This window comes from Ostrea edulis, chromosome 4, assembly GCF_947568905.1.
Source record: "Ostrea edulis chromosome 4, xbOstEdul1.1, whole genome shotgun sequence".
NCBI lineage: Eukaryota > Metazoa > Mollusca > Bivalvia > Ostreida > Ostreidae > Ostrea > Ostrea edulis.
Genome location: NC_079167.1, coordinates 83,058,026 through 83,078,312, shown reverse-complemented (window position 1 = coordinate 83,078,312; position 20,287 = coordinate 83,058,026). Strand labels below are relative to the sequence as shown.

Here is a 20,287-nt window from a genome sequence, read left to right as displayed (position 1 = left end):
ATAGTTCAGAATACTGTTTCAACACTTTCAAACCCACAGTATACTAGCAAACTATCAAGTCTTAGATCGAAGGTGTGATGACGATGAAATTAAGCTATCAATTCATGGTGGTGCGATGACAGTATGGTCCAATGCGAGTGTGAAGATGTGAAAACTCGATGGATCGATGAACCTTGAAGCGATTATGACGACCCTACGGAGCGATGCCGCGATAATGCGATCCTGAATTGAAGTGATATCGCTATACCAATGGCGTGATGTTGTTTCTCGTATTTGCGCCATCGTCACCATATCATTGTTTATCGTCACCACGCCTGTAATCCGGGTACCACGCCTGTAATCCGGGTACCACGCCTGTAATCCGGGTATGCGCGATATTGATTGTGATCCCATCCGGTTTCCAAACCATCAGACCGTTATTTCTTTGTGTCTACACTGCATTGGATTATTTATGAAAAAATGTCAGTTTTTGTCAGTTGTTTTTCAAATCTATTTTCTGAAATAAACATCTATGACCATATAATAATTCCACAGAGAATAGAGACGAGAAATGGTCTGAAAACTCGGTTTTAAGTTGTAGGTCCGGGTACTCGCGTGTTTTAAATCTGTAATTGAACAGCGAAAGATAATTACTTGTATCTCACCTGTCAATTATTTTTCATTTAAATCATGTATTTTATTGGGTTTATTAATTCCGCTTGAATGACTGGAAATGAATGCCCAAAATCATAGTTTTATAATGAAATGAATGAAATCAATTAATTTCTTGTCGGACTCGAAAGAAGACGTTTCTGCTCAAAGAAGAATTATCAAATTATGCAATTGGTGACGTGCATTTTACATGTATATATTTGTCATGTTTATTGTGATTCATTTGATCTGGTACCCGTAAAATTTCTAAACTTTCTTAGGCTGCTCGCCAATCCTCTCATTTTATCCATACTGTTCACTTTTTAATCTGAGAAAAGTTTAGAGACTTCTCAGCACGGCTCCCAGGCGTCGGATTTGTTCTAGTCATAAGTACTTTACTCCTGGTCATTAACTCCCACTCATTATCCAGAACTTGACTTAAAATCCACAAACAACCATCCGCAAAATCATACCTCATACCTTGTAGTATTAAAAAGAATAACAATAGAAAAAGACTCTCTTGTACATGTATATAGGTCAGATAATAGGTGATTTTATGAAAAATAAGTTTAAGAAAAACATGAACAGCCCCGGTTTGGGGCATCGAACAGTCCCAGGTTGAGATATCAAACAGTCCTGAATTGAAGTGTCGAACAGTACCGGTTTGAGGTGTGTGTCGAACAGTCCCGGGTTGAGGTGTCGAACAGTCATAAACTGAGGTGTCGCAGTCCCGGTTTGAGGTGTCGAACAGTCCCGGTTTGAGGTGTCGAACAGTCCCGGGTTGAGGTGTTTAAAGTCCCAAGTTGAGGTGTCAAACAGTCCCAAGCTGAAGTATTGTAAAATCCCGGGCTGAGATGGCCGTTTCACAAGCATTGTGGGCACCTGATTGTCGCATATTTACACGAAGTCGTAAAGCTGAAAAGTATGCTTACGTAGATCGTCACAGTTCATGCCCTCATGTATTTTCAAAAATTGAAATTTGAAACTTATTTCATAAGTATCTCCAGAGACATATATACCATGGTATATATGTCTCTGGTAACTCTTGGACAACAGCTTTTGCTTGAATGGTGCATTTTGAGAGTACCAGTCATGCATGGGTGTCTAGCTTAGAACTGGTAGAAAATCTATTTCGAAGTCACTCCAAATTGATGGACCTAACTTGCATAGATGATTCGTGTCATCAGATCTGTTTCTCATCATACGATGTCACTTCTGTAGAGAATGAAAGCCCAGCAACGATCATTTCTGGGGACTAAGACAAGGAACGGCAAAAGGAGCGGTATTATTTGACATTCATAACATTGGCACATTAGCCTTTCTGAAGAGGGATTAGTTAATAGTTCATTTTCGGAGCGACCTAATTTGGGGGGCGTGTCTTTGGATTATATATTTAAAATAAAATCGTATTTGGACGAATCTGTCGTATCAAGATTAAATAAGTCATGTATTCCAAACTTATAACAGTTGTGTGGTTTGTAGCTTCTTATCGTTATAAGCTTAAATACGTGTACTTACAAAGAGAAGCGAGATACTAGGTATACTTTGTATATCAGATAATGAAGTGGATTTCCGTTTTATTATTCCTAATAAAGAGTTACAAATACTTTAATAAAATAGCATTTATACCCTCTGACTAAAGAATGTAAATCTTCAACACTTTCAAATTAGAAATCTTAAGCAGTAATAACTACGGTGTACACCATTCTTCCTACATGAAAGGTGAGGATAACGAACAGTGATCAAATTCATAACTCCTATAAGCAATACAAAATAGAGAGTTGGGAAAACACGGACCCCTGCACACACCGGAGGTGGTATCAGGTGTCTAGGAGGAGGAGTAAGCATCCCCTATCGACCGGTAACACCCACCGTGAGCCCTATATCTTGATCAGGTAAACGGAGTTATCCGTAGTCAAAATCGGTGTGCCAAGAACGGTCTAACACTCGGTATGAAATATTTGACCCAATGATAGGTTGTATTGGTAAACTAGATCGTTATAACGATCATAGATATATCATAATTATATACCCATGACTATGTGACTGACATTCACAAGAAAAGGTTATTATCGATAAGTAAAAACTTGTCAAATAAAATGTGAAATATTCGTATTCAATGCTGTGTAATGTGAATGTTCAAAAGCGTTAGTGTGCAATCTTGGGTTAAAGACCTTTGACCAATTTGATCACGTGTTACAGAAAGAGATTAAAAAATGATATTATATTCGTCCGTTTATTCGTCTACATTGAATTCATGATGCTCCCGTGGACTTGATCATAACTGCTCATAAATAATTACATAGAAAAGCCTTTCATTAGGTTTCTCGATCGAATTCACAGCAAAGGAAGAAAAACAATATTACGCTTTGTGTATTGATAATAAAACTCTATAGGACCCAAAGCTTATTACGGGCAATTTCTGGTGACTTTGTTTAGCAGCTGACGAGGGATATATATTAGTTACGGGGATTTTAGCCCACAATTGACAGGAGAATTTTAGCACCGGCTTCCCGATAACCGTAAACTTGGCGACTTTCCGCAGGCCACGACTTTTCCCGTTCCGTCATATTAATCTTGGATCCCACACTTTGTTCTCAAAATCTAATGTACCTCTTAACTTAATCACTTCTTAATTCTTTAAATATTCAACATTGATTAAATACTGATTTTCATGTAATGCAATAACGTTTTTAAATGATTTTAATGCATGTTGCCTTTCACTAATTAAAAATTAATTTATTGCCACATGAATGGAAATAAATTAAATCATGTTTTAAATAATATTTTTCCATGTTGCCTAGCTTTCATCTCAAATTTAATCCCTCTCCGACTTCACTGCAATTAAATACTGCTCAGTACATTCTTTATACCACTTGGGAATAGCAAACAGCGTGTTTATGACGGGCTTTTAATGGCTTGTCGAAGCGGTGTTTGATCGGGACGTATTATTGACAAGTGGTGGACAAATATCTCAATTAAAACATGATATAGAGGGAGATAGGGACATTTAAAACAGAATCGCTACTGCTGCTTGACACAGAAACACCGGTCTGTAGAGGGCTAGTTTTATATTGATGTAGTCAATAAACCAAATTATTTGAAATTATCAAAAAGACTTGAATTTTTTTTTGTAGACTGGAATAACCTTTATGTTGAATCCTTGGGGTGTTATGTTAACTAAATACATCGGTCAGACAGTTTTAATTCATTGCGTGCACAGAGACGTCAATTTGATATCAAATAGGGAATAAATGTCTTTAAGAAAACAAGACTGATCAAATATTGACTGTAAAGAATAGAGTCCATTTAATATATCCAACATGTTCAAAGAACTTCTAAAAAGGCATGATTCGATAATAAACTTTATATGTACCATATTGAATACATACATAGATCTACCATTAATGAAAATGTACAGAAATGTCGTGTCAATTAGGTTTGGAATAAAAGATGTTAACATGGGATTACATTGGTATGAATGTCTGAGGCCATTACTTTACATGTACTAAACTTATATTACGTGTCGCATGGCTGTCAGTCTTATTGTGAAAAACAGAACTCTTCAAATTTCTTTACTTTCTTTCAGTTTATAAAATTGTTTCTTAATGTGTTCACCGGAGATATTAGATTAGGAGTTTGTTTATGAGAAAGAGGTCTTCCGTTATTTGTCCAACTGGAAGTGCCTGCTGACGTCACTTTGCCAACAGGGTGCGTAATCGTTGAGGTAGCAGTTAAGGGGCGCGGCCGTTCGGACGAAGGACGCAAAAATGTTACTTTGGGGGTTGATTTTTGGGGGCGGATTTTGGCGCTCTGGGCTCGTCGCTTGTCGTACGGTATTATGTTATACTGCACAGGGTTAGTCATGTTCAGACGGATAGCCCGTTCACTCCACATAATATTTCGACACTCATAATTTCCATCTTTGTGTAACATAGGCAGCAAACCATACCGTTGGTAGAGGTCCTGTCTAGTGCGTTCTTGGTCCGTCAATCCTTTGGCGTGGTGGGCCAACATATCCCAGTTTAACTTGGTCTTTTCTGTCTTTTTCTCCAATGCAGTTTCATTCACACTTCGTTTTATCAATTTCCAGCTGCGTTTAGCACCACCTAGCGCAGATGATATTTCTTTGATGTCATTTTCTGACTGTTTCTCCTTGTCACTTTCTTCTACTTCCTCCACTGTGGGATCTTCCTTCTCCTCCATTGGTTTGGCGGCCTTGGATAACGCCCGGAAGGCGGCTCCAGACACATCCGATAGTCTGTTTAGTGTCTCCTTAAGTTTGGTGTAGCCCTTACTACTTCCATACTCAGTGTTTCCACATGTCTCCGTCATGGCTCCCTTAAATGTTTTGCTGCTCTTAAAGTTGGGTTTAGATCGTATCAGGAACTTCTCACTGTCGTCGTTGATCTTTTTAAGAGAATCACCGAACATATTCCAGAATTTATCGTTTACATTGCGACCATGAGACACTCCCTCCTCGTCCGAATCAGAAAATGAAAGCTCTTCATCGGTAACGGAGGCCATAGACGCATTCACACTCCTTCTCCCAGAAGACGAGAGTCGCCCGGTGGCAGACGATTGTCGCCCATTGGCAGACGACATTGGCCGCCCGACCGGTGACAAAGCAGCACGGTCATCTTTCAAGCTCATGAAGTTACCTTCTTTTTTTTCAATATCATTTAATTAGCTCACCTTGGCTTTATAAGATATAATCCTACAAAACACATTTCACAATTCCCGTTTGAAATAACGCACTCTCAAATGTTTGTCCAAGAAATAATATTTCGTTTTCACAGTTGTTCATTACATTTCCCCCACTAAGTCGTTAATTAACAATGTACTTGACAGGTAGCCTTGGTCGATAATTGCCTAACTACCTTTTAACAAATCATTCAGATGTCCATGTTTCGTTTTGCTGTAACTTAGAGAATCCATCTGTTGTCCCGTTTGACACACTGTGCGTTTTAACATGGACTGCATTACGGTATGAAAATACCCGGCCAATGACAGCCCCTGGTGCTGTTCGCGGCTGTCAACCGACACAAAAACTTCTATTGAAAACGAAAAATATGTAATTATTTCTATAAAGGCTTACTGCAAGTTTGATCTTTAAACCTCTTGTTTCGACTCCCCCATTCTTTAAATGTGCAAGCAGATTTAAATAGCTCCGGCTTTATGAAATGTACTTAGTTTTGGTAAAGAAGATGCCTCGGAAGACGAGGGTCTTGTCAAGGCTAGTATTTGGGTGGCAACGGCAAATATAAATGGTACCCAAGAGCTTTGTCAATAGTTATAGATTTAATGATGCTGCAGAGAATCGCTGGAACAACGAGGACTCCAAGAGTACTTCACGCGGCATTATATGGTAGACGTGACTTTGTTCGATTGAACATGATTGGAACATTCTGCAATCCAAAGTCTGGTAGCACATTGGAGAGAAGTAATTATCAAATTAAGAGATATTTCGATCAATAATCTGGTGTCTGTTACCTAACATTCTATTTTTTGTCTAAAGAACCTTGTGTGTAGGAGATTTAAACAGGTCTTGATCAAACGCTAGTAAAAACCTACATGTTCACAAAGAAATGATTTATTGTCAAACAAAAACTATTTACTCAATAGAAGATCTCAATTTTAAATGTATCATTTTTACTGATCAAAAACAGGACAACATATCTGTTTGTGTAACCAAATCACCGATTTGTATGTGAATTCTGGCAACCACTTTCTAAAAGGTTTCTCAAAATAGTCAACGATCAACCTTCAATACCTCATACATGGAAGCTAACTTTATCTGCATGCATTTAAAACGCTGTTTTTGTAGAGAGTCTGATGTTCATTTTCGGAAATTGAACAGCAAATTCTTTTTTGAATTGTTTTTCTGCCTGGGGAAATTGATATTTTCCAAATTGTCATCTGACTTTCACCTTTGTTGGTGTGCGTATCAATCTTTATTAATATTCAAACATTCGTACATGTGTGTAACAAATTCAGCGCCACAAAGGGGTTTTTTGGGGGTTTTTTTTTGGTGACAATTACATTATGTTGTCAGTGTTTTCTTTCCTACATCCAACGCATTTTTTTTTAAATATGTGTTCTGTAGATTTTCAGTACCCCGTGCCTGCCACTTCGCGCTCTGTTAACATATTCCTTTCATGACTGAATTTTGTATTAAATTTAATTTAGTTAATGCTTTCTTTCTGAAATACACACAGGGCTAATGGAATTTTCCGTTGCATTGTTTTAAAATTATCATTTACTCGGCCAACATAAAAGCTTTAACAGGTAAAGTAAATTCATCTTAGATCTCGCACTTGTTCCTGAACAAAAGAGAAACATTTTACTGCATACATAAATATTGTTTATATCATGCATGATAAAAGTGTGCAATAGGGTTTCTTTATAAACAGTTTTTAAAAAGTAAGCCCTCAACATACCATAACAAACATTTAAAAATCTGTGATTCTGTGATTGACAACATGAATGGTCGCCTCATCTGTAAGACGGTCCACTACTACCAGTACTGAGTAAAAACTATTGTCAGGATAAAACAGAACAATTCTACACAACATCCCCGGCTTACACGTCGATTTGCATACAGTAATCTTATTAGAAGAACAACCAGATTTAGCATCACTACAAACACCTTCATGTGTTGCATAGAAGCAAAGTAACTTCACGTCAATTATCAATTTGATTGTTTTTGTCTGCTCGCAATTCACATTTTATTTTGCCAGATCGCACAGTTTATTTCTGTTGTGTTCTAGTAAAGGCTGCGAAGTCTACCACCAAATTTATACCCAGTCAGTCCATATATACACGTTGCGAGACCATTGTCAACACGTGATCTGAAAAATCCCTTTCCTGTTTCAATACTGAGCTAATTTACTGCTTATAAACATAATATATAGACGGTTTCCGCATGACGACACTGCTGTGAAGAGTGCTGACTTTTAAGATAAAATAGAGATTTCTTGGTCCCTGGGGGTGCATTATTTACATTTTCTTATGCTAAACAATGTGTTTATTTCGTTTAATTTGTAGATCCATAAAAATTGATTGATTTATAACGTAACTCTAGTCTTAGACACACGTCATGTGTTGTCTTATAAAGTATTACGCGGCGTCATGTAGACAATTATGTATTCGTTTGAGAGGTTTCCAGATTAGCAATCGTCACATTGAGGTTGGCCTTGATCTCTGGGTCATTTGCATCAGTCTTATGTATTGATACAACAGTTTCCGTCTCTGTTTCCGACTCACAGAGGTCTTCAAGCTCTCCTTTTGTACCGTCATACGAGTGTTTCTGATTAAATTGTGATTCAAGGTCAACCTGTGCAAACAGGGGTGAGAGACCGTCCTTACTGGAGGTCACGTGGGAAGGTAACGCGTCGTCACTGTTGGTATGCGGTAAGTCTATTTTTTCTGAGGATAAAGATATTTCGGGGACCCTTGGTTCCTTGAATTTCAGTCTGTCGCTCAGCCTCGTCATCGACATCCGGGAAGCCACGCGACTGACCCCGCCTTCTTTCTCTACGTTGTTGACTAGGAGACGTTCGTGAGGTACACAGACATACAGGGGGCGGTAAAGGATGACCTCGTCCGTCTCTTCCTCCCCGTCACCCATGTACACTTGACCCAATTGGAACTCTGAACTGACGTACATACCCCCCTCTACGTTAGGTACACAGTGATCTGCAACAAGCAAGAAGGACGTCAGACCTGGTTATTTATTAGTAACAAATCGTAATGGCGTTCTAATGGAAATACTATGAAAGGTGAAGATAACGAACAATGATCAATCTCACAACTCCTATAAGCAATACAAAATAGAGAGTTGAGTCAACGCGGACCCCTGCACACACCGGAGGTGGGACCAGGTGCCTAAGAGGAGTAAGCATCCCCTGTCGACCGGTCACACCCGCCATGAGCCCTATATCTTGATCAGGTAAACGGAGTAAACCGTAGTCAAAATCAGTGTGCCAAGAACGGTCTAACAATCGGTATGAAACACGTCAAACAGCTTTTGACCCAATGATAGGTTGTATTGGCAAACTAAATCGTTTTAACGACCATAGAATTTGCGAAATGCTGAATTTAAACGAGACTGTTAAAACCCTGCACCATCAACTTGTTTGTCAGTAGCCTGCCTCGATTTAAAAACTAACCATACGCAGAACAAGCTCTTGCCTATCGAATCAGTCGAGAGATATAAACACCATATGCAGGTGATAATGGAATATTGCTACATAAATATGGGAAGTTGACGATGGAGAAGCTGAAATCACCCCGTTTGTCATAAAGTTTGAGTTGTTAGTTTGCCGTTAGTATCTACTTTCAATAAAATATCTAAGTATGAAGCAGAAGTGGACTATACAATGAAAAGAGTTTGGAAGGATTTACTGCAAAATCATAACAGTTCAAAGGAGGTTTATTTTCCCACTATATTCGTGGAGTGGATCTCAAATTTAACTCACTCATAATAAGAAACTGAATTGCAGTCAAGCATAATAACTCCTCAACCATGAATTCAAATCTTCACGAATTCAAGTCCCCACAAATATACTTAGTTTTTTCATACCACGAAAATTTTACCCTACAGAAATGAATGATTTTTCAAGAGGTACTAACAGAGATTTCCCTGACAATAAGTACTATGGAGATTTTCCCCGCAATAAGTACTATGGAGATTTCCCTGACGATAAGTACTGTGGAGATTTTCCTGACAATAAGTGTTATGGAAATTTCCCTGACAATAAGTACTATGGAGATTTTCCTGACAATAAGTACTATGGAAATTTCCCTGACAATAAGTACTATGGAGATTTCCCTCTCAATAAGTACTATGGAGATTTCCCTCGCAATAGGCACTGTGGAGATTTCTCTGGCCATTAATTAAAGACTTTAATCGTTGTGCGTCCTAGTCACAGGAAAACCACACCTCATAATAGCCTTTGGTCGATGATAATATTGTATAATGAACGTGATATCTATGTATTTGAACATAATGATAACTTATTGCTTACCATACTGTAAGATAGGATAAGGTGCATTAGAGATTCTATAAGGCGTGGTCGCTACTGTCAGCGGAAAATGGAGGTCTAGAACTTCACCCGAATCCTCCATCACTAAACAAGCCTAAGAGGGAGAAAACGGTTACAAATCCTAAGTGTAAATCAAATACAACTCACAAAAGAATTTTTTGAAAAATATTTGCAGTACATGATTAATTGTATAAAGAAAAGCAGGAGACACGGCTGTGATTTTCTTGACCTTGAGAGTGTAGTAGATCTGAATCAAACTACACACGTCCACCAGCGAGGGCGGGACCACTGGAAGCTGAAGGTGATGCTGAAGGTCGTCAAACTTTTCGGTTCCGTGAGCGCTCACTGTTTCTCCGCGGTATTGCCAGACTTTGTGAGACGCCTCTTTGCATAAACCTAGTACCCCTTTATTGATGAAAAATTCAACATGCTGAAAAAAAAAGTTAGTTGACTTTAAACATGTTACAATGTAGAAATGAGGATAGTATCTTTATGTAAGGCTGAATGATATTCTAACATAGTAAGCTAGATACCTGCACGAGTTTACAGACCAGCCACACGTCCTGGTCACTGCCATTTTGGATTTCTGCGCGAAGCTTGATGTTTTCTCCTGCGCAATAGGCACTTCTTTCTAGGACAACCTCTAATGAAACAGGGCCCTGTGAGCAGCAGAAACAACAAGAGTACCGCTTATCGCTGGCGCGGATCGGTGTCTGGAAAAAAATGCCAGGGCTATTCTGTGTGTGCATAGAGCCAATATATTCTCTTATGTCGCAAAGAAAATAAACTCATGTTCCACTCACCAGGTAGCGCTCGTCCATGCAGTCGATGTGTGGACCAATGATTGTGAAGTATTTTTTGCTTTGTGGGGAGGAAGACACGGGCATGTCCATTGTCGCGCGCAAGTAATATCGAATGGTGCCGACTTTACTCTCAAATGAACACGGAAGTGTACTCTCCGGAAGTTTGAACTGGAAGTTGTATCTGTGGTTGCCCCGAGGCATGATGGGTACTCCTCCTTCAATTTCTTTTTTATCTGTTAAATAAGTATGCATTTAACGATTTATATCAATATATACAAAAAAAAATTCTGAAATTTCGAGCGTGTCTACTTCGAGTTAAATTTGTTAACTTTCTTTCCAAACAGAAATCACCCATAACTCAAACAGGATATGCGTGGATATGTTGGTTATAGGTTATTCCAAACTTTTACTTTTATATTTACTGTTCCAATTCACTATATAAGTTGTATCTGTAGTGATATTATAAATATAAGTTGTATCTGTAGTGATATTATAAATATAAGATATTTCTGTAGTGATATTATAAATATAAGATATTTCTGTAGTCATATTATAAATATAAGATATATCTGTAGTGATATTATGAATATAAGTTGTATCTGTAGTGATATTATAAATATAAGATATATCTGTAGTGATATTATAAATATAAGATGTATCTGTAGTGATATTATAAATATAAGATGTATCTGTAGTAATATTATAAATATAAGATATTTCTGTAGTCATATTATAAATATAAGATATATCTGTAGTGATATTATGAATATAAGATATTTCTGTAGTCATATTATAAATATAAGATATATCTGTAGTGATATTATGAATATAAGATATTTCTGTAATGGTATAAAATAATACATCTTATAAATATAAGATGTATCTGTAGTGATATTATAAATATAAGATGAATATGTAGTGATATTATAAATATAAGATATTTCTGTAGTGATATTATGAATATAAGATATTTCTGTAATGGTATAAAATAATACATCTTATAAATATAAGATGTATCTGTAGTGATATTATAAATATAAGATGTATCTGTAGTGATATTATAAATATAAGATGAATATGTAGTGATATTATAAATATAAGATATTTCTGTAGTGATATTATAAATATAAGATATATCTGTAGTGGTATTATAATTAACGGTAGAATCCGTCCAATGCATTTGCAATGTGGCAACATTGTCGAAAGACTGTATCATTTCTGAAGAATTACACATCATCAAAATGATTAGAGAGAGAGAGAGAGAGAGAGAGAGAGAGAGAGAGAGAGAGAGAGAGAGAGAGAGAGAGAGAGTTCTTTTAAATCTTATTATCTAGCTGGCTAACTCAGTGGTGGGTTAACACATAAGACTGCGGATTTATAGATTGTGAATTTTGCTTTCTTTGGTGTTTTATGCTTCCTCATCATATACCTTTCAAATCTGCTACTTCGACTCAATTGCTTTTAGACACGTTTGAATTTACTGTGTTAGTCTGAATATAAGCTATTTACAGTTGCCATCAGAACGACCAAAGGCCTGAGTTCCTTAAAAATAATAGACTATTTGAATAAAGTTATTTTACAAAAGCCACTTCATGACATTTCAATGGGAATTTTTCTTTGAAATACACTTTTGAGAATCCAGACATACTCGGAAAGGTTAGTAGCTATTTCCTTTGCTCTTTCGATAACAATTAAGACCCCTTCTTTAAATCGCAAGTTCCTTAACTGTGATCATTAGTAATACGCAACTTCCGAGATATCAGCTCTTTTGTGATGGAGGTATGTTCAGTATTCTGTTGAACGCTTGGGTGGGTACAAGATGTATACATGTATTATAGACTTGATATGTAAATAAGGATACGAATTATGAAAGTGTAAATTTTGTTTATATCAGCCGTTGGTATACATTAAACTGACTATAACAAGAGTAATATTTGTTTGCATTAGGCCATTAAATTTAATATGAAATTATATTTATTATATCCTCTTCTGCACAAGTTTGATACTTTAATTAAGGTAACTCCATACCCGCAGTTTTATCTGATACAAGTTTAAAAAGTGTATTTATTTCCATTCATTAGAGTTAAAACTAACAAATTATCAAATAAAATACATAGGTCATCACACTTTTTAAGATGCAAGACGTACATAAACAGAATCATATATCACCGTCAGAAAATTGCAATTTTCTTTAAACATTATCATCAAAATTTCATACAAACTGGTTATGATGATGTAATAGCATTCATAACAATTTCATGAAACTGTATCTTCACAAAAATATACAAAATGTCTGTAAAAAATAAAGGAAATCTATCGCATAATAGACTTGATAGAGGAATCAATAAAAACAGAGTTATTGCCCTTGGATTTAATATTTTAAAACGTATCATTGATTATTTATCTATAACTTAGACTTTTGAAATAGTTTATTTTTAACAAATTTTTTTTTACAATACCTATCGGAAAAGACGCCAACAAAATTTATCTTCCTATCATGCATAAATCTAAATTAATCATTGATTTTACAAAATATGATGACATCACAGGAGGGTGGAATTACTTTAAAGAAAGATGATGATTATCGATTTTTGTTTGAGCTATTTTATCATCAAATACTCATAAACTTACAAAAATTGTGTGTCCCAATAGTTTGGATGTTTGCATGATGTCTGATAAGCATTCTTTAGGCAATATATGAAGACAGCGATAAGCATTTGTAGTAGGGGTGAAACGATGCATCGCGATGCGACCGAATCGCGATGTAGTAGTCTCGATTCGATGTTCGATTTATTCGGGGTCTGTTTCGGTTCGATACGGTTCTAAAATCATAGCACACATTGCACTTGATAACACGGTTTCTGATTAGCCAGTGGAATTGAAAATTGCCCAATCAACATACGAATAAACTTTGCTGTATCAAAATGGACACAGTCAAGTTGAAAAATGCACCCCCAATGTTTAAATCCTGGGTATGGCGACATTTCGGCTTTAGGACAAGTGATAAGAGTGTTGCTCTATGTTAAACGTGTTTACATTATGTAGAATTTATTTACAAAGAGCAATAAATACAACGAAACATAAATTATTTTTAGCATTATAAAGAATTTGGTACATGCTATTGTATCGAATCGAAAATCATCGATTCGAGACTAAATTATCGAAAATCGAATCGAATCGAGAAGGTACTGCATCGTTTCACCCCTAATTTGTACCCACCGCGAGTAAACGAAAGTATATTTTGCGTCTCATTGTGCGTAAGAGTTCCATAAAGGGAAATAACTATTGAGCAACCCGGAAATTGCGTATTGTATATTAGTTTTAAATACAACTTGACGATTGTTGACCTATAAAACACCTTTATACAAAATGACCACACTCAGACCCATGATCAAAGCCCCCAAGGTATATAAATTGTAAGTGTACCTTTGTGTAGTGGTGTAAATAAAAGGACGGATCTAAGATCTAAATATCTATGAATTTAAAAACACTCGCATATTTGTCAATAATGTTCAAATGAAAATAATTTAAAAATTCTATTGATCAAGCTTAGCAAGATTACATTTGCTTGACCCCCCCCCCCTTCTTAATTTCTCTTTGTTTTACCCAAAAAATGAGAAATTAGTGTTATTTGCCAAATAGATCATCTAATTTTAAAAAATTTAAAAAAAACTTATATCCCGGTTGTCAGTGAAATTCCGAAACTTTATGATTTGGATATATTTAAGTGCTTATAGACAAAAAGGTGACCTCAAATTGATAAGTTTTTTGCAGGAATTCTGAATCTCGCTGTGGGTCGATTCCTCAAGCAAATCCATATAAACCTTCATTGGGTTGTTAAAGTCCATAGAATACTCGGCTTCGCTTCGCCTTCTCTGGATTTTAACAGCCTGTCAAATTTCTGTAGACAGTAACAAACCTATTAAGTAATAATTTCCCCATATCTACATCTTATTTTCCCCTGTCTACATTATGATTTCCCCTGTCTACATCTTATTTTCCCCTATCTACATCTTATTTTTCCCTGTCTACATCTTATTTTCCCCTGTCTACATTATGATTTCCCCTGTCTACATCTTATTTTCCCCTGTCTACATTATGATTTCCCCTGTCTACATATTATTTTCCCCTGTCTACATTATGATTTCCCCTGTCTACATCTTATTTCCCCAATCCATAATTTGATTTCCCTAATCCACAAATTAATTTCACTACCGTGTATATTCATCTTATTTGACCCTATCTACATTATGATTTCCCCTGTCTATCTTGTTTTCCACTGTTTATCCTATCTATATCTTAATTTCGCCAGTCTAAATGGTAAATCATTACTGCTCTTTAATTTCACCAGTCTGAATAGTAAATGTTGCTATATTTCATATACTGTACCTTTCCCCCACACGACTTTCTTTTCATCGACATAATATTCGTCATCCTTCACGCTCCTCCTCTCTCCCGCCTTAGTGATCTTCCATTCCACGTGGGATTTCCCGCGCAAAAGAATCCGTATCCCTGAAATAGTCGATACATTGTCATAAAGAGCATATAACTGTCGGTATCACAGACTATCGAATTCCGGATTGACCGGGTCAGTTCTTGTAATTAGTGATAAATATTCTGGTTCATCCCGCGGCAATGCACAATAGATTGACTGACCTTCTCTAATACATTTTCTGAATAATATTATTTGATATTTATACATTTCCAGTGTTTCGCTTTAGGTATCTTTACAAATTGAAATGATAGCCATTTCCTCATGAATGAGCGACAGTTGTATAAACGAAGCGCGTATGAATTTTGATAAGAATAGTAAGCCTATTTTAACAGCTAGGAATTTCGACAGAAATAAAATTAGAATGTATATTTCAAAATAAATTTCAGTTTTGAAATTACACGAGCGAATGAACGTTTCACGCCGGCGCTTCACGAAGTATGCCGACGCGAAGCTTCGCAGTTTATACCCCCATGTATATTTCAAAAATGAAAATTTATTTCTTGAATAATTCTTATCTAATGTGAATTATCCCCACCATGTGCATATTTTATTGAACTCCTTTTACCATTTTAGAGAGAATATAGTACGACCGTAGGTCGTTATTACGTGAAGACATTTCATTTTAAACCTTTTTGTTACATGTATCAGAAATTGGTACTTTCAGTTCGTTTAAAAATTGAGAGTTCCGGGGCCTCACATCTTGGACCCACTGGGGAACTCAGGCCCCCCTCCCCAAACTTTGTCTAGATTTGCGTATAATCAATCTTATGCTGGTTAAAAAGATACCGTGTCATAGGAGACTTTTTGAATTCTTGTCGTTGAATGCATATTGAGAAAGGAAATCTTGAAAATTACATTATAGTTATTTGAATGATACATGGTCTATCAAATAAACAATATAAAACTGTTCAAGGAGTTTATTTGTCAAGCACAAAAATTCTTATTTTTGTTAAATCAAACCAGTGTTATGACGATCGAAAACTTAAAAATCAATTTACCAACTTCTTTTGTTAACGATGTACCGTAAAAGCGCTAAATTACATACGGGCCAGCGTGCCAATCCGTTTACATATTATTTCTTTGAAATCCTTTGTTTGAGATGGACCATTTGATCACTTTGACGAGTAAACCTGTCGCTGGTACTTAAGCTACTGTAGTTTGCCTCCAAACAATTCAAACCCTGATTGCTCAGCTGTCTGTAATCGGACTGAGAGGATTCAAGAAACTATAGACGGCGTTCATTACAACGCGAGAATAATACCCTTATCATTGAAACATGAATTAGAGAGTAGGTTTTCGTATTAGGCTGTATGGAAACATATAGACTTGCGTGTGTGTTTCTCCAGTGGTAAGTCTAAAGGAGAATTATGTAGGTTGTATCTCCTGTAGGAGGAAAAAAAGGTCATTGAGTACCATTTTGGTCCCTGTTCTCCCAGGTTTTGTGTAAAAGGGAACCATCTTAAATGCTAGCTGCAATAATGTAGCCCTATCCAATTTCTTTTTTAATTCTGACGTTTTCGGGATAGGGCTACAATTCCATAGGATCTCCGTAATGGTGCAAAATAATTTTATGAATAACCGATAATAAACTCTGTGTATTAGTCCCAAATGTTGTTTACACCAAAGGAGTACCAACTTTGTGCTCGGGCATGTCTAATAAAGGTGTTTTTCATTAAATACAATGTACAGCATGCAAAATTCTTCGTCTGCTCCGCCATGCTTGTTATCGCGAGATCTCGTAGGTGGATCTAATGAAAAACCTAAACATTGACAATCAGCGCGAAAATGTAGTTACTCGAGCCACTTCGACAAAGAAAGGAAAATCATATTGTTGCAGAAAGAATTTACACTCTGCTGTTCGGTTTTTAACTTGATATTAAATTCAAACCTTTTCAATACCGACGAAATAGCTTTCGCCTCCATACTTTTCCATTGATGTAAATACTACCTTATATGGCATATGCAAATGACTTGACAATCGGAAGTTTATACTTCAATACATCAAACATGGCGCACAAATATGAATCGAGAAATTGGAATTCATCGAAATTGTTGAAAACGGTAGAATAGAGCCTCACAAATCTTAAGTTGCAGGTTGTAAATTTATATATTGACTAAGAAACATAGAATATCATTTTATTCACGTAAAGAAAGTCAGGAAATGTTTAGAATGAGCGCAAATGTTGCGGGAGTGAATCACTCCCGCACTTGCACCATTACGGAGATCCTAAGGAGTTGTAGCCCTCTCCTATAAAAAAAAAAAAATAAAAAAAAAATAAAAAAAAAAAAAAAATCAGAGAGGGCTACATTATTGCAGCTACTTAAATGCATATAAGTGAACATAAGCAGTTTAAGTTTTGGGTTATTTTCTGGGTCTGCCCCTTATACCGTCTAGATACAGGAGGTCCGGTGTACGGAACAAGTGATGAGGCTGGAACGGGTTGAAATCATCCAATCGTGGATATTCATCGGAAACAGAGAATCCATTTCCCTGCCGATTGCTTGTTATTTATTACTTATTACACTAACGTAAATAGTTTAAAACATTTAAGAATCTGCTTGTTATTTATTACTTATCACACTATAGTAAATAGTCTAAAACATTTAAGAATCTACTTGTTTTGAAAAGAAAATTTCTTTTGTGACTCCTTTGCTAAAAATGATATTTACAAATCCAAGCAAGCACAATCAGAACCTTGAATAAATAGTAAGAAACTCCATTTTCATCTGAACCGTCACTAACCATGCATACATGTAGGACGGTTGAACAAAACGTTCGTGGGCATTCAAATAAGAGAAGCTAACAAAGTTGCTAATAAGCTGATAAATACAAGTCAAAGTGCTAATTCCAAAAATCTACATATGGGAGCGAAGTGGACCGAAAACCCTTGGCTAGCGAAGATGCAATTTGTACAAGTCGGTAGTTAACAGGGGTAGATTACAGGTTGTACGAGTCGATAGTTGCCCGACTTGATAGTTGCCCGACTCAGTAGTTGCGCAACGTAATTCGACTTCAGGAGCGTCGCCATTCTCTACCCAGAGTTCCGTGCGCTACTCGCACGTGTAAAGGAAGCTTGTGTCGCACGCCCTCTGTCTGCTCGTGCATTACAGACAGTTAAGGTAAATCAGAGGGGCATGACTTGTGTCACGATTTTGATTTGATTTAAATCTAGTATACCCTAGTAAAAATAAACCCAGATGATTGCCTGATCCCACAAATTGTCCGAGCGTTGACCGTTACTTTTCGAGGAATTTGTACAGAAATGGTGGCTGAAAAATCTTAATCGTAGGTACATAGAAACTTCTTTAGGGAATAAATGATACATGAACACCTGAGGTACTTCAAAACAGAGTTATACAATTTATTGAGGATCGACATACATTTTGAAATTAGAATTCTTTTAGTGTAACTGTGTATGAAAACGTTGTTTCCTCCATTTCTATTTCATTGGTGGTCTGGTTGGTTAGTTAGTTGTTTTACGTTCCGTCGAGAATTTTTCACTCATATTGAGATGTCACCAGTTGAAGGTAAAGTACCACAAATTTATACCTATACTTAGCGCTTACGGCCGCAGCTGTGAAGGGTCTTTAACGTGTCAACGCCTGCCGCGACACGCGACCTCGGTTTTTAAGGCCATGTCTGCAATACTTGTGATTTTCCCTTCTAATTGCCGGGTGTTTGGCGAAGGAGCAATCACTACCTATGTTTACGTTTTAGGTTTGACGCTGACATGGCACGAGCGGGACTCGAACTCACGACCTCCCGGGTACGAAGCTAAGCTCTACCACTGAGCTAATGTGACCAGCTCTTTAATATAACCAAGTTAACACCTCTAGTACTTTCTTTGTCCAACCAGATCGAACCCTTCGTAGACCGGAAGTTTGTCATAATCATACAAATCCACTCGCATACTGGAAGTTTGTCATAATCAGATGAAACCGATGGTGTGCTTACCCTAATCATATGAATAACCCTGTAAACTGGTGATGCAATTAGTTTGTTCTTACCAGATGAACCCCCTCATAGACTGGTTGTGTGTACCTTAACCAGATGGACACCCCCGTAAACTGGTGGTTTGTTGGTCTAATACAGAATATTACTTTGTATACAGGTTTGCTGGTCCAAACCAGATAGATATCTTCGTATAATGATAACCAAATGGATATCCTTGTGTACTGATATCCTCGTATACTGATAACCTCGTATACTGATAACCAGATACATATCCTTGTGTACTGATAACCATATGGATATCATTGTGTACTGATAACCAGATGGATATCCTCTTATACTGATATCCTCGTATACTGATAACCAGATAGATATCCTCGTATACTGATAAACAGATATATATCGTCGTATACTGATAACCAGATAGATATCCTCGTATACTGATAAACAGATAGATATCCTCGTATACTGATAACCAGATACATATCATTGTGTACTGATAACTAGATGATATCCTCGTATACTGATATCCTCGTATACTGATAACCAGATAGATATCCTCGTATACTGATAAACAGATAGATATCCTCGTATACTGATAACCAGATACATATCATTGTGTACTGATAACTAGATGATATCCCTTATACTGATATCCTCGTATACTGATAACCAGGTGGGTATCCTCGTATACTGATAAACAGATGGATATCCTCGTATACTGATAAACAGATAGATATCCTCGTATACTGATAACCAGATACATATCATTGTGTACTGATAACTAGATGATATCCCTTATACTGATATCCTCGTATACTGATAACCAGATGGGTATCCTCGTATACTGATAACCAGATAGATATCCTCGTATACTGATAACCAGATACATATCATTGTGTACTGATAACTAGATGATATCCCTTATACTGATATCCTCGTATACTGATAACCAGATGGGTATCCTCGTATACTGATAAACAGATGGATATCCTCTTATACTGATAACCAGATGGATATCCTTGTGTACTGATAAACAGATGGATATCCTTGTGTACTGATAAACAGATGGATATCCTCGTATACTGATAAACAGATGGATATCCTCTTATACTGATAACCAGATACATATCCTTGTGTACTGATAACCAGATGGATATCCTCTTATACTGATATCCTCGTATACTGATAAACAGATGGATATCCTCGTATACTGATAACCTCGTGTACTGATAACCAGATGGATATCCTCGTATACTGATAACCAGATAGATATCCTCGTATACTGATAACCAGATGGAATGACACCAGAGTACACACTAACCGCCGACAGTGGGTCTGACTCACCTTGAACCTTGAT

General features: G+C 36.7%; 2 protein-coding genes across 4 annotated transcripts in view; both read right to left on the bottom strand.

The window, feature by feature from the left end:
* Positions 1–3,915: 3,915 nt before the first annotated feature.
* LOC125669194 (uncharacterized) lies at positions 3,916–5,939 on the bottom strand. Its single transcript, XM_048903636.2, has one exon. The coding sequence runs from the start codon at positions 5,281–5,283 to the stop codon at positions 4,216–4,218; it is 1,068 nt and encodes a 355-aa protein (XP_048759593.2). The 5' UTR covers positions 5,284–5,939; the 3' UTR covers positions 3,916–4,215.
* A 1,032-nt stretch (positions 5,940–6,971) lies between these two features.
* LOC125671511 (arrestin domain-containing protein 3-like) overlaps positions 6,972–20,287 on the bottom strand; it is a 33,840-nt gene continuing 20,524 nt past the window's right edge. For all 3 annotated transcript variants that reach the window (XM_048907281.2, XM_048907282.2, XM_056163981.1), the window contains exons 4-9: positions 14,870–14,992; positions 10,481–10,713; positions 10,211–10,390; positions 9,907–10,107; positions 9,660–9,771; positions 6,972–8,328 (exon numbers count right to left, since the gene is read on the bottom strand). In XM_048907281.2, coding sequence (XP_048763238.1) covers positions 7,772–8,328; positions 9,660–9,771; positions 9,907–10,107; positions 10,211–10,390; positions 10,481–10,713; positions 14,870–14,992 — 1,406 coding nt within the window. In that variant the 3' untranslated portion in view covers positions 6,972–7,771. The remainder of the gene's footprint in view (positions 8,329–9,659; positions 9,772–9,906; positions 10,108–10,210; positions 10,391–10,480; positions 10,714–14,869; positions 14,993–20,287) is intronic.

Excerpts from the sequence above, each read along its gene's own strand:
- LOC125669194 (XM_048903636.2), bottom strand. The coding sequence starts at position 5,283 with ATGAGCTTGAAAGATGACCGTGCTGCTTTGTCACCGGTCGGGCGGCCA.